The sequence below is a fragment of the Rhinolophus hipposideros genome (genome assembly GCF_964194185.1).
Source record: "Rhinolophus hipposideros genome assembly, chromosome: 12".
In the NCBI taxonomy this organism is placed as follows: Eukaryota; Metazoa; Chordata; class Mammalia; order Chiroptera; family Rhinolophidae; genus Rhinolophus; species Rhinolophus hipposideros.
The window spans coordinates 70,948,103-70,975,860 of record NC_138058.1 but is presented as its reverse complement, the minus strand read 5'-3'; the positions used below and the strand labels follow the sequence as shown (position 1 = coordinate 70,975,860).

The 27,758-nt window shown below is 45.6% G+C and overlaps 1 protein-coding gene across 5 annotated transcripts; it reads right to left on the bottom strand.

The window, feature by feature from the left end:
• E2F6 (E2F transcription factor 6) lies at nt 1-26,391 on the bottom strand. Of its 5 annotated transcripts, XR_013994615.1 has the most exons (11): nt 26,273-26,391; nt 25,561-26,019; nt 18,464-18,518; nt 14,734-14,950; nt 14,068-14,223; nt 12,653-12,767; nt 10,003-10,150; nt 8,910-9,363; nt 2,527-2,671; nt 2,253-2,431; nt 1-86 (listed from the first exon to the last, which is right to left on the bottom strand). XR_013994615.1 is itself a non-coding variant. In XM_081068395.1 (9 exons), the coding sequence occupies exons 4-9, from the start codon at nt 18,468-18,470 to the stop codon at nt 9,314-9,316; spliced, it is 693 nt and encodes a 230-aa protein (XP_080924521.1). In that variant the 5' UTR covers nt 18,471-18,518; nt 18,906-18,965; nt 25,561-26,019; nt 26,273-26,391; the 3' UTR covers nt 7,381-9,313. The 5 variants fall into 5 exon arrangements, 2 of the variants coding, with proteins under 2 accessions (XP_080924521.1, XP_080924520.1); XR_013994616.1 differs by lacking the exon at nt 1-86 and having other exon boundaries at nt 128-2,431; XR_013994617.1 differs by lacking the exon at nt 1-86 and having other exon boundaries at nt 129-2,431; nt 2,538-2,671.
• Between the last annotated feature and the right edge of the window lie 1,367 nt (nt 26,392-27,758).

Here is a 27,758-nt window from a genome sequence, read left to right as displayed (position 1 = left end):
GCCGGCGGCACTTGTCTGGTCCTGTTTCCTCTCACACTAACACTTAGTGGTCCCTTTGTGCTCTTTATATGGGCTGTGACACACTCCTGGGAAAAGATAAAAGATATCATTCTAGATACGAGAAATTACTAACCAGTTTGTTTTACTCTCAGGAATAGACAAAGTTCTGTTTCTCAAATTTTAGTTTACACTCCGTCTTATAATACACAGTGATCATGTAATTTCTTTTTCCCCTTTTTTTGGGGGAACAAATACATAGACATTTAAACAAACAATGTCAGTTTAGTGGAATCATCACATAACCTGTGTTGTGACAGGCTTGCCTCGCCATGATTGTTCACAACTCTGACTCAGTAACGCTGTTAGTCAATCACGCGTCAGTTAAACAGCAAGCTAGTTGTTGAGTTTATATTTCATTTACATGCATTCCATATTTGTCAATACTATAACATTAATTGCTAAAATACTTTATTGATAACTGTGCTGCTAGTTAATCAGCTTAACTCCTTTAGTAGCTAACTTCTGATTAGAAGCATTGCAATTAATCTTTGACAATGAAACATTTCTTGATTAAATATTTTAAATAATGAATTATAATTGGCAAAGCATAGTTACAGTGTATTAACCTTTTCAGGGCCCGTGCTATAATACACGTTTATAGCAGCATTGCTTCACAGAGCTTTCTGTGTGGCAGAAATGCCCTCTGCACTGTCCAGTGTGGGAACTACCGGCCACAGGTGGCTACTGAGCACTTGAAATATGATACTGTGACTCGGGAACTGAATTTTACATTTTACTTGATTTTAAACTAAGTACAACTAGATTTAAATAGCCACATATGGCTAGTGGCTGCTATTTTACATGGTGAAGGTTTATAGAGTAAGGTTTAAAATCAAAATCAAAATCTACTCCTACGGCATACAAAGTTTTTTGTCCTGTATGCCCCATATGACTTTAACTCCCATGTATTTAGTAACTTCTTATTAGCCTAAGACCGCCTGAGCATGATAACTAGGATGAGTAGTCATGTGTTTTGGTGTCAGACGTTCATTTCCTTGTAATTATAGATGCTTCTCGACTTGGGATGGAGTTACAGCCTGATAAACCTGTTATAAGTTGAAAATATCATTTAAGTCAAAACTGCATTTAAATGCACCTAACCTACCAATCATCATGGCTCAACTGTGCCCGTTTCTTCTGAACGCGTATCACTTTTGTACCATCATAACGTAAAAACATTATAATAAGTCAAACCATCATAAGTGGGGTGCCATATGTATTTTAAAAACTTGGAGTATGACTTCTCCTTAATTATTGAGAAAGGGACACTTTCCTTTTCAGAATTACACCGAGCCCAAAGTTGTACCGTCCATTCTTCACGGGAAGTCTCCTTTCATCATTTTCTTCATGAAATTTGACCACTCTGTCCCACGTTTTGTCCTCTTCTCCCTTCCAGGCATGGAAACAGCTTTTTTGGAAGGCCTGCTTTGTGTCATTATCAGGGTGACAAATGTTCGATGTCCCAAGCAGCAGTTTGGCAGTTGGAAGTGAGCCCCCCCCCCCACACCCCCATGGCTTTGCATTCAGGCTGTCAGATCTGGACCGCATCCTCCGCCACTACTGTTCTGCCTGTCCCCGCACATCTCTGCCCTCCTACGGAGTGACTTGTGGGGAGATGAATGACAGTCTGTTTCTCATTGCGATTCCGCACATGGACTCTCCACTTAGACATCAGAACATCTGTGTTCAGCTCACCTTCTTGGCATTAGGTCTAGGACTGCTGTGGTGGTTCTCCTTCCCCAGACATTTCGAAAGGAGTCAAGTGAAGACTTCGCATGTGACTAGGTCTGCCCATCCTCCTGGATTTGTGGATGGAGACAGCGTAAGGATGGCTGGCCAACAGGGCCATGTGTACACAGGTTCCATGGGACTGAAAAAGCCTGGGCGTGTTCTGAAGCCTCCCCACAGTGGAGCCCCTCGAGGGACTGCAGGTAAAGACATGCCCTTGGGGACACAGCAGTCACAACAAAGTGTACAAGTTAACCACAAAAAAGCGTCCAAGTTATCCACCTCTTGGGCGTATTGTTTCTGGGAAAATGGGTTTCACAGAGCTGATGTGCAGATAAGGACAGCCCATAGGCGCTTTTGACACTTATCCCTGAAGACAACAGCACTCCGGCTACACCAGGAAAGTAACAGCAAGAGTGTGACCGTTACACTTTCTTAAGGGGAACATAAAACCTGTGACTCACCACCTCCTCCTCTGGAGTTGGGACTCTTCTTGGCTCTGGCTGGAGTTTTCGTCGCAACAACAGTCCGTGGCGGAAGGCCTGACTGCTGCGGGTGGCTGGGTCTGTCCACAGGCTGGCACACAGATCAGTCAAGGGTCCTGAAAGGAAGCGCTGTGTTGCCTGCCGCGTCAGAAGGCTCTCTGCCGGATGGATAAGATTCCAAGTTGCAGCCTCCACTAAAACAATTCAGGTCAGCCTCATTTCTATTAGATTTTTTAACTTGTCAAATACTTACTCAGTACTTACTATGTGCCAGGCCTTGTACATTAGAAATGCTTCAGGGATAGCGGTTAGCTCAGTTGGTTCGAGCATGGTGCTGGTAGCACCAAGGTTGCTGCTCCGATCCCCGATCCCCGCCTGGGCCACTGAGCTGCGCCTTCCTTAAAAACAAAATGAAACAAAAAAAAAACAAAACAATAAAAAACCTTTAAAAATAAGTACTTAAAACATTGACTCATGTAATTCTCATGTAACAACCCTATGTATCTGATTACTTTTTAAACACACACTAGCTACATCTTTCTATGTTACCGATCCAGTTCCTATCGGATGTTAGAGGGGAAACCAGGAACCCAAACGAGCCATGTGTGTGTTCCTACACAACGCCAAGCCACTTTTTGAAATTTAACCAAAGTTTTTAAAAGCAAAATGCCCCAGTCAATAACTTCAATACAATCTACACATTTTTCAAAATGGCCGAAGCAGAAAACAAATACAATCTTGTTTCCTTGTCACTAGTCACCTCTCTTCAAGCCCCCTCCATATTAGGCGGGGGGCGGGGAGGGGGGACTGGTATTTACTGAATGCTTATTTTAAGCCAGATACTGAACTCCAACATCCCCTCCCCCACTCCTCTCCTCCCCCGTCCCCACACTGAACACTTTAATGGGTGATAAACCTGGTTCAGAGAAGTTAAGGACTTAGAGGCTTTTGCTGATAAGTGGAAGATGCAGGATTCAATCCCTGTTATATTAGTCTGCCTTTTTGAGGGTGTGGACCTTATTGCTTGTGTTTTCATGTCCAGAACTTGCAAATGGGCAACATGTATTTGTTGAATAAATGAAGGAATGAGTGAACAGACTCCAACCTTCCTGATTCTAAGTTCAACAGTCTTTACTAGATTGCTCTGCAGCCATCTTTCTAAAATGCAAATGAGACTGATAAAAAACAACAACGCTTTATCTTAGAGGGACTGGAGAGTCCTGGACAGTCGATCACAATGTTTTTCAACTGCAGCTTGTGACTGATGAGGTCTCTAGTTTCTTTTTTCCTTTTTTACTTTTATTGATTTTAAGTTGGTTTTCCAGGACCCATCAGCTCCAAGTCAAGGAGTTGTTTCAATCTAGTTGTGGAGGGCGCAGCTCACAATGGCCCATGTGGGGATCGAACGGGCGACCTTGGTGTTAAGAGCAGCGCACTCTAACCAACTGAGCTAACCGGCTGCCCATTACCTTTTTTCTTTTTAAAATAAGAAAATGAAATGGAATAAATAGAAGAGTGGATACAAACTAGTGAGGTCAGGATGGCTTTGGGAGGTATGTGAGTATGCACACACCCGCCAGCGTTTAAAACGTCTTCCTCACTGTGGGTCTTAGGCAAAGCTTTGAAAGCCACTGCTTTCGCATTCTGAGTTCCTCACGGGGCACTCTGATTTCTCTTTGCCTATACACACAACGTTTCCTCATCTGGAATGTTCATCCCCTTTGTCTGCCCGTGGACGTCTGGTTATCCTTCAAGTCTGCGTTTAAAGGCAGCAGCCACTCCACTTAGTCCTCACACTTTCCTCACTGGGCACTCGGTCCTGTTGGGATTGATATTTGTCTGCCGCTCTGCTGCTAGAATTAAAGGCAGGGACTATCTCAGATGTATTTTTATCCTTCAAATACCTGTAACAGACCTGGGTCTACAGAAAGGACTCTGGAACGTTCCCTATTCTACAGACCCTTGCCTTCACTTCATCTTTACTGAACATAAATTTAGTACTCAATAGTTCTTTTAATTCCCAGTTATTGTCATATTCAGCTTTCGAAAAGCAACATCATTCTTACGTGATTCAAGCTTAAAAAATAACGAAATGTTTGAGGACAACTGCGATCCCCTGACTGTGATTCTTACATTTGTTTTGAATGAGGTGGAGACCACATAACACATCTGCGATGTCACATGCTTTTCATTTTGTCCTATCCCAATAGTGACGCAACGCCATTGAATGCCACCAGGAGCACATTTCAGAAGATCCATACACTTTTTGGTGTAAAGAAACCGTGATGCACCAAAAAGCTTGTTAATCCCCGGAGGAATAAAGCAGAACAAAATCACCAGTAAAATTTACACTTTGGGATTCAAATGGAATTTCTCTCTTTATAAATAAATAGATGATGGCCACGGCGGACACTCAAAGAAAACAAACCCCATACACTCTGGTTAAATCTGAAAATCATCTTCCTCCAACAATTTTGCTTTGTTCTTTCCTTTTCTATTACAACAGCTGCTTTTAGAATGAATTCAGGAACAAATGTGCAGAGTAACGAACTCAGTTACCAATCTGACGCAAAGTGGATGGTTTTCTTTCCTTTCCGCCTACACAGCACCTCAGCTTCATGACTGAAATGCTGCAAAAATGCTGGCCATTGCTTGCCAGCTCTAACCACATAACCGCCTCATTTATGAGCACACTGGTTCCGTGCTGGGGCACGTTCGGCCGAGACCAGTGGGCTGCGTTCTTGGCCCCAAATTTCAAGGCAGTGTAAACAGTCGAAGTTGCTACCTTTGTACATACTCCTCCCAAGTTTTAAAAAGACTGTAAGGTTTTACATCCTCTCACTCGAGTTTTAGGCTGTAAATCGAGAAGTACACGCTTCTGAGGGCACACACTTCCCCCTCAGCAAAGAGAATGTAAGGTAATCTTGGGGATGAAGTAGCCATAAACCACTGCGGCAAATTCTTGTCCTAATTACAGTGAAGGAGAATAGAGCGGAGGGAGGTGAGTGCTTCCCGTGAGGCTGGTTTGTGCTTATGCGGCTCCAACCATGTTGCAAAATATGCCATCAGAATACAACTCTCGAAGAAACAGCCCATATCCAAGTCATTCGCTTGGACTCGTGTGTCACCTTAGGATCATAGACTACGAGACCTCAAAGGAATTTTACAATTAATGTGCAGATGGGATGGCTTATCTAATGTCGCAGGTCGCCACGGGCAGAGCTGGGGCTGCCACACCACGGGGCCATCATGGGTAGGAAGAGCGTGCTGGTGTCTCTTCTCAGATCCAACCCCCCCTCTAGTCTGTCCTTTCATGTTGTGGCTGGGTTCTGCAAACTACGTGTCCCATAGTCCCCTGCTGGCTGGTGGGGGCCTGATACGGAGGCAATGGTAGAATGGAAGGCAGGAGGCTGTGAGAGGGACTTGCTTCCTTTTTCTAGCTCCTGTCAGGGTCCCTACAGCGAGAGGACAGCAATGGCTCGTTTTCAGCTTCTTTTGCTGCTCCAGTCATGGTGTGTCCTCTAGCCGTGCCAGCACTGGTGGCTGTACCCATTAGTGGTGAGCACACCAGGGGTCATAGCCCAGAGGTCTGAGCACCTACCACGCAGTGGGTGTGTCCTTCCTCACCAGAGGTGCAAGCACTAGTGTGGCGTCTCCTTAAGGGATGTGGGGACCGCTCCTCGGAGCTCCTGGGCTGTAAGAACCCTACTTTATCCTGGGGGTGGTAACTGCTTCCTCAATTATTAGTATCTGGTGCCTCAAGTTCCCCTCATTGCTTCCGCCTTCTTGTGTTTACTCACCTGTTGTGGTATCTGCCATGGCTTTCTTACTGGACCCTGACAAATACAGTACTTGGTATCAAGAGTGGGTTTGTCCACCGCCATCGGCACTTCTGTCTTACTAGAGTATCTAAGGTATTCGTTGCCTCCTGGTCACCTGGTCCAAAGTCACGGACCAATGTGGTGTTCTGAGGGGCGTCATGACATTCAGTGTCTCTGCGGACCAGATCACGGCAAGAACAGAAAATGTGACGTAGCCAGGATATCATGCTCATTTCTCAACAGCTGTAACTTCTTTCTTCCCAAGTTTTTCCATTTAAATTTTAATACGTAAAAATTAGCATCAATTCACTTTGTGAACAAGAATCGGATCTGAAAATTTGTTAAAAATGCTATTCTCTAGCATCTGCTTACATGGAAGTAAGGGAAGAAATATGAGTCACTTCATTCTCCACTAGATGGCAATCATTACATAAATTTGTGTGAGCCTCCCATTGCACCAGGGGCCAGCAAACGGACTCATCAGGAGGGACAGCAGGGGTCATCACCATCTCAGGTGTCCTCATAGCACAAAGGGGTCCGTCCCTCTTCTGCTGAGATGAGGGACAATTAGGCAGATGTGCTGTAACTTCTAACAAAGGCAAAACTGGTGATTTTTGTCTTCTAGTGCAAATTCAGTTTGTTGGTTTGTTTTTGAAGAGTCAGGATTTTTGTTTTTAAATTCTTGGGAATCGGGGTGAAGGAAGTCAGGGCATGCTTCCTATCAAGCAACAACATACTGAACACTACAGAAACATGGGACATATAAACGCATGCTACATGTGGTCCCTACACTGAGAGCACGCAAGGCCAGTTGGGAAAACCCAACAGCAACCTGAGGAGATGCTGGCTGCCAAATGCTCTGGATGGGCTGCAGGCACGATGGAGTCAGGTGGGAGGAGGCGTTGAAGCCAGGTCCAGGATGGAGATGTCGTTTTGAAAACAGAGAAGAGGAAGACAATTCCAGGAAGACAATTCCAGGAAGAAGGATGAGATGCCGAAGTGCACTGTGTGCGTCAGGCACGGCGATGAGACCCGTTTGGTTGGGGCTGGAGGCTGGAGGGGTCATCACGAGACTGGAAAGCGAGGCTGGGCTAGCCTGTGTCAGGCCTTCTACCCCAGGAGCTGGGACGGCAGCCTGAAGGTTTCTGAATGGGGCCGAGGGACACGGAAGGAAGCAGTAGCACAGAGATGGGCAGTGGCGGTCAGGACGGAGGGGAGGGACAGCTGGGGAGTAGCTCCGGGGCTCCTACAGCAGTTGTGAAAACATGACACCAGACACCAGAAGCTGCAGCGACGGGAAATACTCCTTTATATAACACGCCTACAGTTTACAAAGGACTTGCATTCACAAGGTCTCATTTTACCCTCAGAACAATCTGTAAAGTAGAACATTTGTCACATTTCACCAGTAAGAAACGGCTGCTCAGAAATGACGCTGTCACCTTTGGAGGGCGGTTTCCTGTGTTCGTTTTTAGGGAATTGCCTTCTTTACTTTTCACCCACCCCCCCTCCCATTATTCCTTCTTGGGAAAAGCTTTTTCTTCCGTATTTCCCTTAGACAAAATGTCGTGGGCCTCTCTTCCTGCTATACTCTCATCAGATGACCTCATCTCCTCATGGTTTTAGCCATGAGAATAGAAACTGACACCCACCAATGTATCATGCACGGCCCAGATCTTTCCACTGAGCACCTGACTACAGGTACAGTCCTGTTGCAACTCTCACGCTCGCCAAGCATGTCCAGAGCGAGGACACTGTCAGCAGTCCCAGGCCTCGAGAGGAAAGCCAGCAGGGGCTGCCTGGAGCGAGGAGGCAGAGGACCAGGACTGGAAAAGCCGCTGCAGCTCAGAGGTTAGGGGAACCCTAAATACTTGGCGTTATAGCTAAATATGTTGATTTTTTATTCCTATTTTAAATTGTTTCATACATGATCTTAATTTCAGGTTGCTTCAAATTTTTCTTTGAAAGCAAGAGGTTTAATGTATAAATCTGGATGCTGCTCACGAGATTCCTGTATGGCAGGCGAGCCAAGTACTGTTAGTTCGATCTTACAAGTCACTCGCTCATTCACTGATTTATTCCAACATTTACTGAGCACTTTTTCTGTGCCAGGCATGGTGCGAGGCGCTGGGTATAACAATGATTCAGACAAACCCCTCAAGGAGCTCACAGTCTAACGGTAAACTACTGAGTAAACTGAGGCACAGAGTGGTAAGTGACTTACCTGGTGAGGTAGAATTAGCTAGGTACTTGGAAATGGGGGACTAGAGCTGGAGAGATGGCAGGGTACGACTGACTAACTCATCACAAGTAAAACTCTTCTGATTGAAGAGCCAGGCTGCACACAGAAACATGTTATAAAATTTGCTGGCAAAGAGGTTAAAATAGTTTGCAATTTTCACCATGATAGCATACATGTCTCATGATCTATTAAGTCACTACCTGATAGCATTTCCACACTTGCCCCTAAGGCCACCGGTGCTCAGACACAATGACTGTAGGTGGCTCCAATCCAATTCTCACACTGGGAGGCATAGTGAAATTCTTTCATTAAATCCATAACCTTTAAATGGATAGCATATTTATGATACTTCTACATGTAGAAGTTCAGAAAAATCTCTCCCCTAACCCTCATTCCGAGGATTCTAATAAGTTATAGACACCACAGAAATTAGAGAATTTGTGTTACTTTCCATATATACATTATTTGGCTGTACAATGGTGACAAGTTTCACTCCGACGTATTTCCTAAGTCATTTAAACATTACACGGATAGATACAAAGATATCACACTTAGACGTGTGTGCACACCCACCAATATCAACAGCAACCTGCAGACGTAAACCACGTAAGGCAATTTCTTTTGTGATCACGACACACAAACTTTGAAGGAAGGGCCGAGTCCACGAAGAATTGTCCATTTCAGGCCTGACGTTTGTTTCAGTGATACTCTGTGATCTATTTATTCCTGTAGGTCGGTGTCTGTGTCACTGACAGAAAGCAGTGAATCCTTATAAAGAGTTGTTTTCAAACGCAGAACTGTAACTATCCAGGGCTGTAAGAGGTGAACTACTCAAAGGCGCTGCTGGCCTTCATCCGCGACTGCCTGGGAACGAGGGAACTTCACGGGCGGCTTATTGCTCTGAGAATCAAACGTGATGCCTAATTCTTCCACACAGGGTGTCCCCACACACTCAATACACGAATTCTCAACTCCTATTAGTTGCCTACTTCAAGCAATTCTTCACTTTGTTGTGGAGGATTTTCTTCTGCAAAATTACAAACATGAAAGAAATTCTTCTAAGATAGGGTATAAAAGGCAACCATGCAACAGTACAACTCAACTGCTTAAAAAGAAAACTGATCAAATATATGGTGATGGAAGGAGAACTGACTCTGGGTGGTGAACACACAATGGGATTTATAGATGATGTAATACAGAATTGTATACCTGAAATCTATGTAAATTTACTAACAATTGTCACCTCAATAAATTTAATTAATAAAAAAAATAAAAATATAAAAAAATAAAAGAAAAAGAAAACTGAAGCTCCCTGGTCAAGAACCATATTCTCATGCCAATGGCATAAAGCTAACGTTTTGCATCTCACAAGAAACGGAAACTCAAACACATAGCTGGCAGCCCCCGTCAGAGCATGCAGAGGGCCTTCTCTGCGGAGACCACCACCAGCTGGCACCATGACGGGACCAACCGCAATTCTAAGCTTTAACTCGTATCAAAACCGCATGGAATTCAACTGTCAAGTTGTTAGAAATATTCTAAACCCTATGACAAATTACCTTGTAATTTTTTTAACTCCCATTTTTGTGGCTAGGCCACAATACACATATATATTTTAAAAATCACGAGAATCTTCCATTTTCCCAAGCACAAATCTGGTGTTTACCTTGATCGGGGTGTTCTGGGTGTTTGGTTTTAGATGAAGAGGCCCCTGCGCCGTCAGACACTCTGCTCCCCGAGTGATCCTGCTCCACTTCACACAGATAAACATCGATGGGCCCTTTGGTGCTCCGGATGTGGACTGTGATGGAGTCCTAGAAAGACATCGAACGTCAGGAGGAACGACAGAATTCAGGGATCGTATGTTTTCACCTATCAGAAATGCAGACGTTTCAAGGGACATTTCTGAAAATTTAAATTCAGGTACTTTCCTGTCGTATATTTGGGAAAATCTTAGCTTTAGTCACATTAAACCACTGGCCAATTCCCGTTCTTCAAACAGCTACTTGATCACAGAACGATGGTTTCAGAGCCCTAACGTGAATACCTCAGTAGAAAGAGCCCAGCTTTCTCTACGCAGGATGCTGGCTGACCCCTTTAAGGAATCTGTACTTGAGTTTTAAAAATCCGTGTTTTGATGACAAGGAAATCTAAAATATAAAACCCTGCAGTCTCACATGAAAGGGTATGTGTGTTTAGATTTCCAGACCACTGACAAGGTAGTGAGCTAACTGAAAGGACCATTCTTTCATCCACTTGAAAAAGTAAGAGAATGAGGTCAAGATAAACTATACGTTGTGTAAATTAAAACACTAAAATCCGTACTGGGTGCTTCCACTGTGAATTATGCTAAATCCTTAAGGAGCAGTTCTAGTTATGATTCCTGTTTTGACTGGGAGTAGGTTCAACTGTAACAGTCTGTTTTCTTCCCTTTTGGGCGGTCAGGCCTGGGCCGGGTACCAGACACCATCGCTCCCTCCTGGTGAGTTCGGTGCGACTCAGCACATCCGCCTCAGAACCCCATGTGTCATCCTTGCCATAGCTTCCTGGCGCCACACAGGTAGACTGCAGAACTGCACCCAGCTTCTAGGTGCAGGGCAGGCCTGGTCTGAATGGTATACACTGTACAACTCAACAGCCATTTCTAAACAATAAAGGAAACCAACATGCTCAGAACTGGCAGCCAGCTGCGGACTTCATATTCCACAAAACCGGGCTGGCAAACGTCTTCTGAAAAGGGTGAGATAGGAAAGATTTTTGGCTTCGTGGGCCACACCAACCTTCACAGAGACATAACTCTGCTGTTATAGAGAGAGGCAGTTACACACAGTACCTGTTTCCCCGAAAATAAGACCTAGCTGGACAATCAGCTCTAATGTGTCTTTTGGAGCAGAAATTACCGTTAAGACCCAGTATTATAACATATTGTATTATGTATTATACTAGGTCTTATATTAATTTTTGCTCCAGAAGACGCATTAGAGCTGATTGTCCGGCTAGGTCTTATTTTCAGGGAAACAGGGTATGTGAACATGGACATGTGGCTGTGTCCCAACAGGATGTTACCGAAACCCAGCAGGCTGGCTTTGACGTGGAGGCCATTCTCTCCACCCTGGTGCTTGCCCCCCCAGATCTGGGTGGATCTGTGTGGAGTCGGACCCCACTGAACTCAATGGGCTCGCATCACTGCCCATTGCTGAGAAAGGCTGCGCAGATGGCCCATGTGCATTGCTTCTAAACGGGGCCCTATGAAGCAGCTCACAGCACAGGGAAAAACCCCAAAACCCCATCAGTCACTGTGGAAGGGACTCTCATGCCCCCAATGAGGATGTGTTGAAAAACTAGTGGTTAATTATTTTTTTTAAAGTTTAAATACCTGTGAAATGACTCAAATTAAATATAAATGTTACTTAGGAGACTGGGACTATCTAAATCCAAATGAACAAGGCAACATCACCAAGAAGTCACAATCTGAGTGTGACTAGAGTAAAAGGAGGCTGGTCCTTAGTCGATGTGTGACAGTGTCGTGTAACATGGGCTGTCGCCTGGCCAGTGGGCTGCTGGGGTTAAAGGAAAGGGGGGTAGTGTGCGTATCTTCACCCTGAGGGAGCAAAGTCCCCACAGCACTGACGACACCAATGGCCACGAGCAGCGATGGCTCTATCAGGCGGTCAGAACTGGTGATCTGCCCCAGGAACGGCCACAGCTCTCGGTCCCGACTCCATCCTTACCAAGCAACCTTCTGATGACAATTATCTTTCAATACAAACTTTCCTGCAAGGGAAAGAGTGCGCTAAGCAGCTGGCACCTGATATGAATACTTCCATTTACAGAACAATTTTACTTTTCAGCCTCAATGTAGTGTCCTAGTTTATTCCTGGGTCTTTTCTGGGTTTGGTCAGTGCGTTACTCTCTGGGGCCTTGGCTGACTAGATCTTCCTGCTGGAACTTCAAGATGGAGGCCGGTACTTGGTGGTTCTTCTAAGAGGCAGTACAGCACAATGGTTAAGAACAGGCCGAAGCCAAACTATCTGGGTTTGAATTCGGATTCTGTCTCTTACTGTGTCATCGTGAGGAAGTTAATGAATCTTTCTGTGCTTCAGGTTCGTCACCTCTAAGAGGATACCAACCATGAGCACTTCGCTTGCTGTTATTCACAACAAGTTAAAACATGTCCAGTCCGTGAGCAGTACTCGGTGTGCAGCTACGTACATACATGCACGGAAGGGTTCAAGTTACAGAGCGTGTGGTAAGGGCAGTCTAAGCAGCTGGCCCGCCTCTTCTGTACATCTTCTTACAGATGCAGGACTACCTACTTCTCTGGGAGCTGGAACGTCCAGTCTGGTTTCCGCTGGAGCTTTCACTGCAATAACAATCTGTTCATGGAAGGCTTGAATACTGTGAATATCTTGATACGTCACATATGCTAGTGTAAAAATCAGTCAAGGAGCTCTAAGCAAAGTGCTGCTTATTGGGGAGGGAACTGATCTGTAATACAGGAATGCAAGTGTAATTTTAGAATAGCTTCAGTTTTTATGGGCTACAAATAATTAAGGAAAGCAGCTGGTGAAAAATTTCCATATGTAATTCTTATTTCATGAACAGTTCTGAAGCTTTTATAGATCTTTCAAATATTTATAACTCTATTTAAAGAGTTCCTTTAGACTGTACTATTGTGACTACGACGACAATTTCTGGAGAAAACTATTAATGTAGTGAGTCCCTCACGCAAACACAACTCAGGACGGTATCAAATGCGCCCACCAAACCCCCATTCCCTATTCATTGCTAAATCTCACTATGAGTATCTCTGGGGAAAAATACTCAGACTTTTGATGAGAGCCCCCTCAAAGGCCTGGTGGGAAAAAATCTGTAAAGAGCAGAAATAACTTACAGAATAAGAGTTTCAGGACTATCTCCTTCCTACTCATGAAATGTCCCTCATCCAAAATTCTTGTCCAGCTCACTACCCGAATTTTTGCACTTGTTTTATTGTGGTGCCTAAAATTTACCAATTACGTGTTTTATTGGGGTTTCCCAGCATGCTTTTTTTACTCCGCAGAACTTTTGATTGACTGTAGTAATGTCGGCATTTACCCTCCCTTTAGTACCTGTACTGTGGAAAGAGGAGTTCTGACTGACGAAGAGTTTAAGTAAATTGGGAACATGGGCCAGCTCAGAATCAGTGACGCCTCACAAGGGGAACCGAGCAGCAAACGGTCCAGGGGACCCGGGAGAAGACCGGCTACAGAGACAAGTCTCCTGCTCCGGTGCCGAGACACAGCTTCAGCGCTGCACTGGGCTCTGTGGGCTAGAAAGGCAGTTGAACTGCCATTTCAGTGGCCATTCATTCTGTTTCAGAAATAAAATCTAGTTAACAAATTAGGGAAAACATGAATTTCACAAAAGCAACAAGTATTTTACCACCTTTACAGTACTGAGACGACAAACATGAACAAGAATGCCCCCCTAATTTAATTTTAAAAGCCAGTGCTGACTTGGTGCATTACTGCACTGCTGAGATCGGGATGCGGCACTGACCCTGAGCAGAGGTCACACCAGGAGACTGCAGGCTGTGACGTGCCCTCTCAGTGTCTGAGGCTCTGTTACTAAACCTTGACTTAAACTTATGAAGGCCTTGTTTGTTCCTTAAATATGTTAATTACACCCCCAAGCTGACTCTATTGTTTAAAGTAACTGCTTTGGAAGGAGAAATCGTTTTAAAGGATATCTCTCATTTTCTTTGTCATCTGTTAACTCAAACAACTGCTGAGCACAGTCCTTAATTAACTCATCCAGAGCGTCTTCCATCGCCGATAGGTCAGAAAGTTCCTCCTGCAGCTTCTTCTGTTGGGGCACTGCTCCAAAATTGCTGAGATCAGATCCTCTTGAAAAGTATTAAAGAAAAAGACCACCATCAATACCATCTCAGAGATTACAGACAAATACAGGTTAGGTTAGTGGAACTTCTCCAAATGTTGCTATGAGCTGTTTCGCACCAGGACAGACAGAAACTAGGTGTTTCGACTTTCCTTCTGCTCTCCCATTATCCTAGGTAACCAGGACTCTTCCTGGGCCTTGTCCCCTTTTCTAGTCCCTCACATAGGGACTTTCAAAAAACACACATCATAACCCTACGGAAATTAGCAGGGGCAGGGAAAGCTTAAAGAAGTGATCGTAGAACTAAGAGCTAAGAGTCAATAATGCCCAGTTTCAGCCCCAGCTCTACTACTGACTGCATGACTTTTGACAAGTTAAATTTTATAGACTCCTTTTCTAATAAGAAGTCACGTCTTGCTTTGTTTATATTGTTAAAACATTGCTAATATCCAGTTTGTTGTTTTGTCCTTTAATGAAAAGGCGGAAAAAAGCCATGAAAAGGTTGAAACCAACTCACATCCACCGAATATGGTTCTTAGATTTTTTTTCAACCAGGTCGATTCCATCTAAGACATTGGTGATGTCATATACTCTGCGTTTTCGTACTCCCAGTTTTGTTGCAACCTTGTTTAAATCAAGAATACCCCCAGGAGCATTTCTGACAAGATCCATAAATTTTCGAGTTAAATAAACCAGTGATACATCAAAACGAGGTCTCTTCACTTTTAGAGCTTCTGGGAAACAAAACAAACACATTTGTAAAATTTTAAATGGCATTTCTTTCTCAACTCATTAAAAAAATCATTTCTTTTCTTTTGGTTAGTGAGCACAGACACATACAGAAACTACACACTGACCAAGTCATAGCTACTTTTTAGGAAACAGATTTCTCAAACTGGGTAAAAGTTCATTAGCCTATCCCAGGCAGGCAAAGGCTTTAGCCTTAAAGGAGTATTTGAAATATGACACCAGTATTCAGTGAACGTGTGAATTTTTAGAGGCCAGCTGCGTCTTATCGGACAAAAAGTGGCGAGTTTGCATGTGTATCCACACCACTCTGAGGAATAGAATTAGACGTGGTTTTTAACATTAACTCTCTCATCTGGTCTTAAAGAAATTCTTGATAAAGCAAAGGCAGAGACGTGGCTTTTTTTTTTTTAAATGTTTCAAATATTTCTATACATGTCATAGTGTAACTCTGATGGAGTTTTTGAAAAAGCTCAAATTGGTCTTCCAATAGGATAATTATACCTCAAGGAAAAGTGGCATATCTATTTTTTAAAATATTCACTACCCTCTATTAACGGGTAAGCAAATGAGGGAGGAAAATCTCTTTAATTCACTTACCCACCTAATATGGTAACTTTGGTTTTTCATACACTCTGCCCCCTCCACACACATACATACGTGCGTGTGTCAATATGTATACATAGTTTCTAAAAACAAAAATAGGAACATACTATTTTTTAACGTGCTGTTTTTAACTCAACACTGTGAACATCTCGACTTGCCAACAAATGTATTTCTACTAGAAATGTAATGTATGACCTGAGGACAATGGTCAATGCTGCCACGTAACCGAGATAAAAGGAAGTTGTTAAGTGTTGACCTTAAGCATTCTCATCACCAGGAGAAATTTTTTTCTTTTCTTTGTATTGTATGTATATGAGATGATGGATGTTAACTAAACCTATCGTGGTAATCATCTCACAATATAGGTAAATCAAGCTATCATGCTGTGTATCTTAAACTTACACCGTGATGTATCTCAATTATTTCTCAATAAAACTGGAAAAAAGGGCATTTTTTCTTAATGGCTACATAATATTTAACTCCATGGAATAGTCGCCAACGTACCCTAATACTGGACATTCAGATTGTCTACAACTTTACGGTTTTGCACACTACTTCAACAAATCTCCTTGGAGCTACATTTTTGTATGCATCTTTAATTATTTCTTTTAGATAATTCAGAGATTGGAGTTGCTGAGTAGAAGGGCATTTGTAAAGGGATTTTGATGTGTATCGCTAACCCTGCTATCCAGCTTGTGGACTCTACAATTGTATGCGTGTATGAGGGCCTCATCTCACGCCTTGCCCGAAGTGAGTATTATCATTCTTTTCATCTTTCGCAATTTATACCAAAAAGAAAAGTTCTTATGGTTTGGTGTGCAGAGGAAATAAATGTACAAATAACTTAACTGTCTTTCTAGTGTGGAGTATATGATTTCTCTTTTTCTCTTCCTCCACAGAATACCACAGATGGTATGTTTCAAAAGAAATAATCATCCTATCGTCAATCAGAAAGGCCCTTTTCCAGAACCTCTGCAATGTCATGATTCAGTTTCAAGACCGCTGGTAGTTATTCCAAGAACAAAGGTACAAATTTTACAATGTAAATGTCTTCTTTGTCAAGACTGTTCCTATACTTAAGATTAAACAGCATTAAATGGGAATTTTTTTTTAATTGGAGGTACAAGAAAGCCACAATTCTACAACAAACCTTGGAAGATTACAAATGAGAAATTCTAACTCTACAAAGCATGCATTTAATCATACTAAATATACTAACAAGGCATGGTCTTATATGCTTAGAATATTCCTATCATGTTAGTCATTTACAAAGAACAGATATTAACTGAACACTTATAACGTGATGGTTAATAATGATTAAAAAGGTCTTCCCACTAAAGGCATTGCACAGTCTTTAAGGAACTCTGTAACAGTACGCTGAGATAAGTGCTAAGAGAGGTACTCAAAGTCACTTGAGAAGACTAAATAAAATCTTAACTGGAGTGGGGGACTGGGAAGGCCCCCTACCGGGAGAATGCTGGGAACAGAGAATAGAGAGATGGAGAGGAAAACGGTGTTCTCCTACTTTGATGGCGGGCCAGAGCCTAAATGAGGCAGAGGGAACCACAGGTCAAAAGCCAGAGCAGCACCTGAGGACCCAGTGTACGCAGGGAGCCCACAGCTGGGGGGTGGGCGGCTTGGTGGGCAGCAGAGTGCTGGAGGACAAAGCTGCAAAGTGAAGCAAGGAACGGCCTCCAGGGTCTTGTCTTATTGTCTGTCCTTCCATGATGCCTTGTTTCTTTTAAGCCTATGCGATAGCTTACAAATGTAACACAAATAAGTAAAACCAAGTAAATGGCGAGTCAGTTTCCTCTCCTAGGTGACAGCATCGCTGAGGAATTTTAGGGTGAGTGATACCACCCTTCCGTTTCTCTATGAGAAAATTCACACTGGCCGCAGATGGGAAGAGGCTAGGGGGTGCAGTGGCCGGGAGCAGACCACCTACTCAGGAGACTGTCCCACTGCTTCCGTTGGCGAGCGATCGTGAGACCCCAACCCAGAAGCAGCAGTCTAACACAGTGGTTAAGACTGTCGGCTCAAGTCAGGGAGGCGTGGGGTTGAACCCTGACTGAGCAAGTTCCTTAAGCTCTCTGGGCCTCAGTTTCCTCATCTATAAAATATGAATAATAATCCATACCTTCATTTTGAAGGGTTGTTGGGACAGTCATCCAAAGAGCCTAATACAGGCCAGGCACTGTATGAGCTCAATAAACGTTAGACATTACTCCAAGTCGGTGGTAGAGGACAAACAAGGAACGCTTCAAACGTAAAACTTGGGTACCAACTATGGGTGAGACTGGCGGGGGCAGAGGAAAAACTAAGGGTTGGTATTAAGATTTCTGTGTTGGCATACATGCACTACATTTTCGATGAGATTAGGACCAAATTAAAGGAGAGTCAGGTGTGGGGCAGTCTATCAGCACGATTTCCAGGACAGGGCACTGAAGCCCCTGACTTTCCATTTCCTCCAACTGCCTGAACACAAATCCGCAGCAGGAGCCACAGGAAAGGGCAGAGGAAGTCGAGGGAAACCAGGAGGCAAGAGACTGCCCTCATGTGTGCTGTCAAGCGGCTTTCGGTGCTGCTGACAGGAAGGTAACTGCCCTCACGGGGCTCTGGGGAAATAGCCTTCAATGCAGACCACTCTATTTTTAAAATAACGTTTCCAAAGCCACAGAGAGTAAATGCATTCGAGCACACTGTTCAGCCCACAACCTCAGGAAATTCTAAGCTTTACATTTCAGTGTACAAATAATATATTTCATTTCCGTTTCTCATCAACTTATCTACATTTAAAAGAAATCATTTAAATCATTCAAACTACTGATAATTTAACAAAGGAACAAAGGAAGTTCAAACTACAAAATCTAAAACCTATTCAGGAATCAACTTACTTCTCATGGATACATATTGTACATTATCTTCCAAATTAATCCTTATTTTTGATGGCTGAAAAAAACAAGATACAGAAATTTAACTTAGTAATTTAAAAACAATGCAAATGAACAGCATTTTACTGGACAATATGCAGGTCTTTTTTTCACCATGGGATAATAATGTGGGTGTGAGAAAACCAGTCCTTCTCCCAAATTATGTTTACTCTAAGTGTGATCAGATCTGACGATGTTCATAGATTTAAATTTCTAAGGTAGTTAAAGAAAGAAAGGGGTGGGGAAGGACTGCTGAGGGAGAGAAAATATGAATATGAGACTGTATTACTGAATAGACATTTATTGACGCACCAGGAAGTGAGGATAAAATACAAATCTGATTAGGACACTGTCCCTGACTCTGGAAAGCTCAGTGGAGGTGTAAGATATGCTCATAAATGCTCACCTCTTGCTATTTAAGTGTTAAGTGTCTCCAAAAAATTTGCCCACAAACTTTCACAGGCAGCTGTAAAATGTAAAAAGAGTAACATTTCTCATGCTGGGAAATAATGCATGCTACACAACTAGAAACTGGTACTTAGATTTATTGACAAGTTTCTTTTAAATCCCTGAAACAAGCAGGAAATTGGTAGTAGGTACTCACTATTTCATCAGCTGATTAGAGGCTATGAAAGTTTACATAAACTGGTAGGAACACTTGCAATATGTTTAGAAACTGTTTTTGCAAAAAATAAAGAAAACCTTTAGATAAAGCCAGGTAAACAGCAACCCATATTAGCCTTGTGCTGAGAACCAAGTATAGTGGTGTCATGTGCCTCCAGATAGGCGGTGATCAAGTTTAGCTCTTGTCTGAGTGAAAAAACCGGCCCCCAAACTGGCTGTAGCAAAACTGGGGTTAAGTGAATTCCACAAGGCACTCTAAGAGAAGAACCAGCAGGACTAGCACGGATGCCCCCAGAAATGGAAATCGCACGATTCACAGGGAAGGGGACCCCCTTTGAAGGACAAGCCTTGACGGGCATGCTAGAACCACACTCCACATGGAGGACCACGATGGTCACGCTAAGGAGGTTAGACGTCACGGCATAACCAGTGGAGACTCAGCACTGATTTCCGAACAAGAACACCACATATTCAAGCTCACGGTTTAGGAATCTACATATGGGAGAAATACAGCAAAGACTAGGCAACGGGGAAGCCTGAAGGTGAGGTGAGCAGCTAAGAAGCTCCTATCAGTGTTACAAATCCTTGGCACAATGATTTCCAGATTGGCTATGACAAGATGATAGCATATATTAGCAAGTTAGCTTGATATGAAATGATTCCACTGAAATAGAACTCGGCTGTACAATTAATTTAGTTGTTAGAATTTAAAGGAAAACATAGACCGGCGGGGGTGTGCAAAACCAGGGTTGGAAATGCTTGTCTCGGGGGCAGGGACTAGGTCTGGCCGGCAGTGACTTGCAAACATGGTATCCCACAGCGAAACCCGAAGGGCAGTCCTGTCAGAGTCAAACACAGGACGAGTATGACCGACTGTCGTTGCTATTTTCACATTTAACCCTTCTGCTGATGTACTGTGAGATAGTCTAACTACAGTAGCAGGATTCTTGAATGAAAAAAATCCATCCCCATCACAATGACTCGAAACACAAATATCCTAAATTATCACATATGTATGTGTGTGTCTGTGTGTGTATATGTATATATATATGTATATACTCTGATTCAAGCCGTTGTTCTGACTACTTGTGCAGGACGCAGCTCCCTGGCCCAAGTTGGTATTATGAGCCTTGCGCTCCACTCACGGCAGCCCAGCTCCAGGGAGAGCTGTTGTTCACAGTCTTAGCTGTAGAGGGCGCAGCTCACTGGCCCATGTGGGAATCGACTCCGCAACCTCGGTGTTAGGAGCACGGCGCTCCAACCACCTGAGCCACCGGGCCGCCCCTATTACGTATATATTAAAGTCTGTTGATGAGTTTTCTCCTCAGCCCACGATCTGTTACTTATGTATCTGCAGCTTACCCCTTTAATGACTATAAACTTGACTCCCGTGGGTGCAGCCGGAGAACGCACAGCGAGCACGGAGCAGAGCTCATGGTGCCTTAAGGCTGCAAAGCCTTCCCTCCATGAGTTGGAGCAGCTGCGCCCAGTCCTACACGCACAGTACTTCCTGGTTCCCGGACAGGCCGCCTCACTTTCTGCTCTCCACGTGTCCTAGAAGGGCACCTTTTCTGCTCTACAGCCCCTTCCCTCTTGTCTCCTCACCTAGACTGTCGCTATTCACAGGTTGGCACAGGGCGAATACCCCAATGAGACACAACAACAGAAGCATAACTTTCTTTTCCCTGGATTCTGTACTGCACGTTGGCTATACTGAGATCGGTGGGAAAGCAGGCTCCACCAGTATCCATTCATTTGTTTTTCTTTGAATATGAAAACACCATCTCTTCAGCTTGGAGGAGTCGCAGTAGCATCGTGGCCCCTCAGGGGCAGACATCCCCACAGGCACAAATCCTGTAGGTCGACAATTCTGGACATTTCCAAGTGCCCGCAGGAAGGGCACAGTCACCTCCTTTATATCCAAAGTAGTTCTGGCCTAAGACTGGGTTGGCACTACTACTTAGGTGACCTCTGAGACGCGGGGCGGTCCCAACCTTCTATGACACGTGTAGTGGGATAACTTTACTGCCCATTTCCCAAGCTATTGTGAAAATTAAACGAGAAATTCCGTAATCTGTAAAGCCCTATGCAAGCACATATTATTGTTTTCCTTTTCGAACCAGAATAGTGCCTGGCACATTCAGGCGCTTGGTAAATATTTGTTAAACTCATGTATGGAAATTGACATAGTTTCTAGTAACATGTCATAGATGACCAACAGACAAATAACTTAGCACCATAAAACACTGAGTATCTCCGGACACAAGAACCCAGGGTGAAGACTGCTGCCTGGGTACACCATTAATCAGGATCCCTGAAGAAGTCGAAGCCTCGTTTTCTGCTTTCCAGCGTATCATCTGGAGAGATGCAGCCTGACAAGCCTGGCAAGCCTTTCCAACTGGAACTTCGTGAACTGCATTCAACAGGGAGGCTGGCTTTTCTGGGAGTCGGCGGGACTAGATAGGATCTCTCCTTTTGAAGTGGCTTTAAAATCAGAATGTTTCCTCACACGTTAGTGAGTTATTATAAAAATAAGAAAAATGAAATGCCACCGTGCACGTGGCCCCAAGTCAGTTAGGCCCCTCAGATCAGAGCAGTGGCCCTCACCTCTGCAGGGAGACTGATGGGGCTCTACATCCTTGTATGGACCCTTGAATGGAGGAGAAACGGGGCCAGGAGGTGGAGTGGAGAGGGGCTCCCACTTCAGCTGAGGAACAACGGAGGCCCCTCCCAACAGGAGACGGAGCCCGTGGGCTCCTGGCAGGGATACCCATTTTCTTTTTATCTTGAAACAATGTCAGTCGTTGGAAAAGGTGCAGCAATAGTACTAAGAATTGCCAGACAGTCTTCACCCAAATCGCCCAAATGTTCATCTTTTATTACATTCCTGTTATCATTTTCCTCTCTCTACACACAAGTGTGTTTTCCCCTGAATCATTTGAGGGTACAGCGCAGGCCCCTACATCAGTGTGTAACCCAAGGGCATTTCCTAATATCAATACAAGCACAGTGTATCAAAACGTCCATTCAGGACTAAGCAGTCTTGCAAAGACTGTCAGTAGAAATCTGGGCTTTGAGGACACTCGCTGCCAGTGAGGGTTCAAAAGGAAAGAAGGGAGGAACATGCTAGAAGCTGGAAGAAGGGGGAGCCTGCTTATGCTAAGACAGAGCACTTAGCAACACCGACAGCTGCAGTATGTGGAAAGTAGAAGATGTTAATGGGCTGCGTGATCTAACTAAGCAGATTTCCTCGCAGAGGGCTGGCGCTGGCACCTGGCTTCTCCTTGCAGCTCACAGTAAAACGTGAGAGAGAGAAATTGAGGGAATAACTGTTAAACCAAAAGGAGCCAGGACTTAGTAGCTTTAAAAACTCTCAGCATCTCCAGAAGCTAAAAAGCAACGACTTCTAAGAAAAGACCAAATCAAAGGCACTGCCAGAACAGTCTGAAGATGAAGGTGAGGGTGTGACTACAACTTTCGGTTAACACCTCCCAACATCAAAGATGGTACCTCAGAATACTATTCGGTCACACAAGAGGCCCTTGAAAGAGACTAAGGATGAGGCTTGCAGGTATAGGAAGCTTCAGGTCACTGTCACTCAGCCATCCCAGCAGGAGCCCAAGGCACAGAGGGTTTAGCTTGAAGAAATCTGAGAGTGGGACTCCTGTCTACTACTGAGTTAACCACAAGATTCACAGGAGTGAATTCTAGTTTCGGGAGAATTGTATCAGCAAAAACACCGCCAGCGTGGACTACAAGTGACAGGGACAGTTTACATTAAAAGCGGACACCTAGAATTCCACGGACAGGAAGCAGGCTGAAAAAAACTACTGAGCTACAACAATATTACCTTTCATGAAAAGGAAAGGAAAACTCAGACAGTGGAACCAAGAGCCCAGAGTGTGGAGCTGGGAGCCTTGAGACCTAATCAGGAAATGCGAACATTTATCAGGCTGGATTGCAGCACTGCTGTGGACCAGTTACTGCTCCGTGACTCTCGCTTTCCTCTTTTAAGAATAGGCACGTGTTGAGCAGTGATCCTATGTCTGCTGCGCTAGTCTACGCTGTATGTTGTGTATGGGATCAGATAACTTGTGTTTAGTTTCACATCTAAAGATGTGGAGGAATAGTATTTACAGAAATACACCTGAGCAGCCTGGGTTCTCATTTTAGTTCATGAGAATAAAGTCTGTTATTCTGAGGCTCAAATTGTTGCAGATTAGGCTTTTTCAAAGTGGCTCCTGCACTTTGAAATAAGGACACTTGGTTTTTACCTTTTCAGCATCTTTAGGATGAGTCCTCAGAGGAACGCTCCCTTAAATTTCTATGTGACTAACCTGCCCAGATGCCAGCAGAGATGCTGCTGCTTCTAGTTCCTGCAACCCACAACTGTGGGGGCAGCATCACTGTTTCTATTAAGAAAACCTCACTGAGAGGTTACTCGCAAGTAATTTCCCTGAGGGGAGACCAAGGGAGAGCCCAGTACCAGTCACACCTCAAGACTAGACTACCTAAGAGGCTTTCCCTTTCAATCCTCAAATCTGCCTCTCATTTGTTCAGGTTTATTATATAGCCTTGGAAAGGAATGGAGAAGGCAGAGGCCTCCAAAATCACTAAGGATGACAGCAGTCTAAGAACCAGCAGCTTCTGATGGGAAAGTCAGCACATTCCATGCTATTTTACTACCGTTCCTAGTCCTACATCTAAAGACCAATGCTTCTAAATCTGAGATTTCAAAGAAAAAGAAGAGACTAAAAAGTGAGTTTTGGAAACTAAAATCTTAAGCACTGTCTTTAAATTAGTTAAAAATTTCTCTATACGGATGCCTCTTTGTACCGACTGCCTGTTTTGGAGAATAACATCCCTTTAAGAGCCCTATGAAAACATACCTTTCTCCAAGGTGATTACATTCATTTAAATGTTCCTTATTTTTCAGTTTGCAGACTGAAAAATAATACTATATTATATACTACCTTCAAACAATACTATTTTCTCCCTTCTCAGTTTGCAAGCCATTTACTTAATGGGAACATCAAACACTCAGCCAGGTACATAACTAATCTTTGCATAGCAACAGACTTCTATGTATTTAATTATTAAATACTTCCAATCATTAGCCAATTAAAAAACACAGATATAGATATTCGAATCACCATTTTATCCAAAAGAATGTGGAAATATGAAAAATTTAGCGACTATAAGCAGTTCAGGAAAGATAAACCCCGGGGCCTGATTAAGAAGTTTCGAATCTAACCTGAGAGCAGTAGGGAACCACAGAGTCTTTAAGCCAAATGAAATGATCATAAATATGCTTTAAAAAGACCATACGGTTAGTTGCTGTGTGGAGAATATACAGAAAAGTTGGGGGCAAAACCAGAAGCAGGAATGCTGGTTAGTAAGACATTGCAACAATCTGAAAGATAGACGGTTAAAAGTGGCAAGTATTGGGGATTAATTTTAATTGGATTAGAAAGATGGAGGGAGTCAGTTTCAAAAAAGAAAAGGCAAGAAATGATGCTTAGGATAGGTGTTTGGACAATATGGTGGGTGTGTTACCATTTATTAACATAGGAAACAGCAAAGTTGTTTCTTGCTTAGGTAAGAAAATAATGAATTCAGTTTTGGACATGTGAGTTTCACCTCTAAGTAGAGATATCTAGTAGACAGCTGGAAAGCTGTGAGCTCGATTTACAGGTTTGGGAGTTATATCATGACACACAGTACATCGCATCTAATCTAGAGCAACAATAGAGGAAATTAGCCTTTAGCTGGAACGAAGCCCAATCTCCCCTTCCATTTTCTTCTCTGTCTTTCTGGATGGGGAGCTGTGGGGTGGGCAATGTGAGATATGGACGAGCTTTTAAATGGTTCCAGTTAAGCAGAACGGGACAGGAAGCCGAAGAGAAAAATGATCGCTTGCGGAGATACACTGAGCGTGAGTGGAGGCAGGAAAACAAGATTTTGTAACGCAAAGTTGAGCAACTTTCTCCAACCGCGCTCCGTAGCCCCCAGGCAAAAGCCAAGGAGGCCGACACATCTGCGCGAACGCGTTGAAAGAAGGCAACACGAGCGTAAGCGAACGGCCAGGCTGGTTCACAGGACACGCCGGGCAGCGCGAGAGCAGAGGCGGCGGCGGAGCAGCCGCGGCCCGGCCCTGGCGAGCTCGTCCTTCGGGAGACCTCAGTCCTTCTGCGCCGAGGAGGGGACGGGGCGGCGGGCCTGCGACGCGAACCGCCCGCACCCCGCACCCCGCCCCCGGCCGGGACCCCGCTCACGGCCGGGACCCCGCCCCCCAGCCCCCTGCCCCGCCCCTCACCCCGCCCCGCCCCCGGCCGGGACCCCGCCCCGCACCCCGCCCCCCGCCGGGACCCCGCCCCCGCCCCGCCCCGCCCCGCCCCCCGCCCCCGGCCGGGACCCAGGCTGCCCCCGGCACGTACCAGCAGGCCCTCCACGTTGATGGGGTCTCGGCAGCGGCGGCGTACGGTCTCCTCTGCCGGGTCCACCAGCAGGCTGGGCAGCTTCCGCGCCGGCCGCTGCTGACTCATGCTGCCCGGCCAGCGGCCCGTCGCCCTCGCACCCCGCGAGCTCTCCCGCCTTCTCCCGCTCGCGTCGGACGCCGCTCCCGACGCTGGGGTTCCCGGAGCCAAGAAGTGGGCCTGTGGCCTGCTCGGGGCTGCCCTTGGCTGGTCTGCGCCGGAGACGGACGCGCCGCCGTCCGGCGGCCCCGGGGAGCAGCACGCAGACCGCAGGAGTGAGCGCCCCGGGACCCGCGCTTCTCAGGACGCCGTCCGCGCCATCTTCCCGCATGCGCAGTGCGCCGCCGCCAGTGCGCATGCCTGCCACCGCGGGCGCGCTCCCACGCGGCCACCCTGTCCTCAGCCGGAGCCCGCGAAACCCTGGGGGGCGGAATCCACGGAGGGGACGGCTAAGGGGAAGGAAGAGCTGGAGCGGGACTCCGGGGGAAGGGAACAGCACGAGAAACAGCCACAAAAAACCCAAAGCAGGCGGCCAGGGAGACCGCGTTTGTCCCGCGGAATTCGTGGCATCATGACTCTCGTCACTGAAGGTGCCGAGTGGGCAGAGATGTTAAGTTCTCCCTGAGCTCCGTGTGCACCTCCCAGGCACTTACTACCCAGCGGCGATGCTTACCGACTGTAGGAAACCACGCCTTGCGGAGCTGGTTCCTTACGTGCCTCTCTCTCCTCCTGCCCGTTGTCTTCCACGTGGGAGACGCGCTCACCACCCGGCGTCGCCGAGAAGCCGAGCCCTGGACGCCGGAGAAGGCTGTAGTTAGTAAGTAAGGGGTCCGAGCGGCGTTCGCGTCCTGCTGCGTGTTCTCCGTACGTTTTCTCTCGAAAACCTGGTGCTGCGGCTGACGGACAGGTGGTTTTGTGCCCCATTTACAGATCAGGAAAGCGAGGAGGAGCGAGGTTGCAGAACCACCCGGGTCCCGGCTGGGCGGCGGTAGAAGCGAGACTTGGGTCTCCCGCGGCTTCGCTCGTTTGGAGTGCCGTTTCCGGAGAAGGCGACTGACAGGTGACCACATCGTCTGCAGCCGGAAATGGGGTCCCGGGAGTGAAAGTGGGGCGTGGGTCCAGACGAGGTCGTGGGCACTGCAGGCCGAAGGCGGCGTGAGCACAGCTGTGGAGCCAGGACGGCGACACCTCCCGGGACACTTACGACGCCCGCCCGGGCTTGGCAGGGAGTTGGGGGAAGCGGGGTCACCTGCTGAGAGCAAGGGGAGAGGGTAGCCTTGGGGATTTGGGAGACAGAGCCAGCACTCGGCAAATATTTACAAATGGGGAACAATAGAGAAGACTGACTGGCCCGACGTAGTAGGACGGCCGGGTCACACTGGACATTCCCTCCGTCCAGGGCGATCTCGCATTGGCTCCGATTACATGTCCTGTGAGAGTTGAGGCATGAAGAGGCCTGTGTAAAAGATGGCAGAGGAGAAATGGTGGCAGCAAGGACTGTCCCCCATTAATTTTCTGTATGTCATAATCTGGGTCATAGAACCGTAGGGCAGGAAGAGGCCCTGGGGGTCGGTTAGTCAAACCCTCTCGTTTCACAGGGGATGGAGCCCAGAACAGAGAGGTTAAGTGACCTGCCCATGGTCAAAAAGGTGTTCTCTGGCAGAACTGGTCTTTTACGTTCCGATCAGTCCACGTTTTAGGAGATTGAGATGAGAGGCCAGGACCAACACTTGCAGGAGAGGAGTGTTGCAGAGTGGGAGGGACGCTGGAAAAGGAGGGTGGCGTGCAAGAAGGGACAGACAGACGGGACTGGAGCGAGGCCTGCATCAACCCTTGTGGGTGGAGCTCTCCCTGGCAAGTAACTCAACCTTTAGGATCTTCAGATTCTACCTCTGTAAACCGAGAGCAACCAACCGTACCTGCACACCTGTCGTATTAGAGATAATGGGGGTCGAATCCCTGGTGCAAAATCCGTCTTCAATGGTAGCGAGGACTTCAGATTTCCCAGGGGCTGTGTATAATCAAGTGTCAAAGCTTCCAACTCCAGTGACTAAAAGCTGTTGTAAAATGACAATCAGGTGGAACAAAGAGCAGTGCAGTTAACTCTTTGTCCTGAGGTTTTGTGCAGAACTTGACGAGTTTACAGGCAGTTCCCAGGA

Excerpts from the sequence above, each read along its gene's own strand:
- E2F6 (XM_081068394.1), bottom strand. The coding sequence starts at position 25,668 with ATGAGTCAGCAGCGGCCGGCGCGGAAGCTGCCCAGCCTGCTGGTGGAC. Across the intron at positions 14,224-14,733 it reads AAGAACCATATTCGGTGGAT|AGGATCTGATCTCAGCAATT; the intron begins GTGAGTTGGTTT and ends ATACTTTTCAAG. Across the intron at positions 10,151-12,652 it reads ACGTTCCAGCTCCCAGAGAA|GACTCCATCACAGTCCACAT; the intron begins GTAGGTAGTCCT and ends ATGTCTTTCTAG.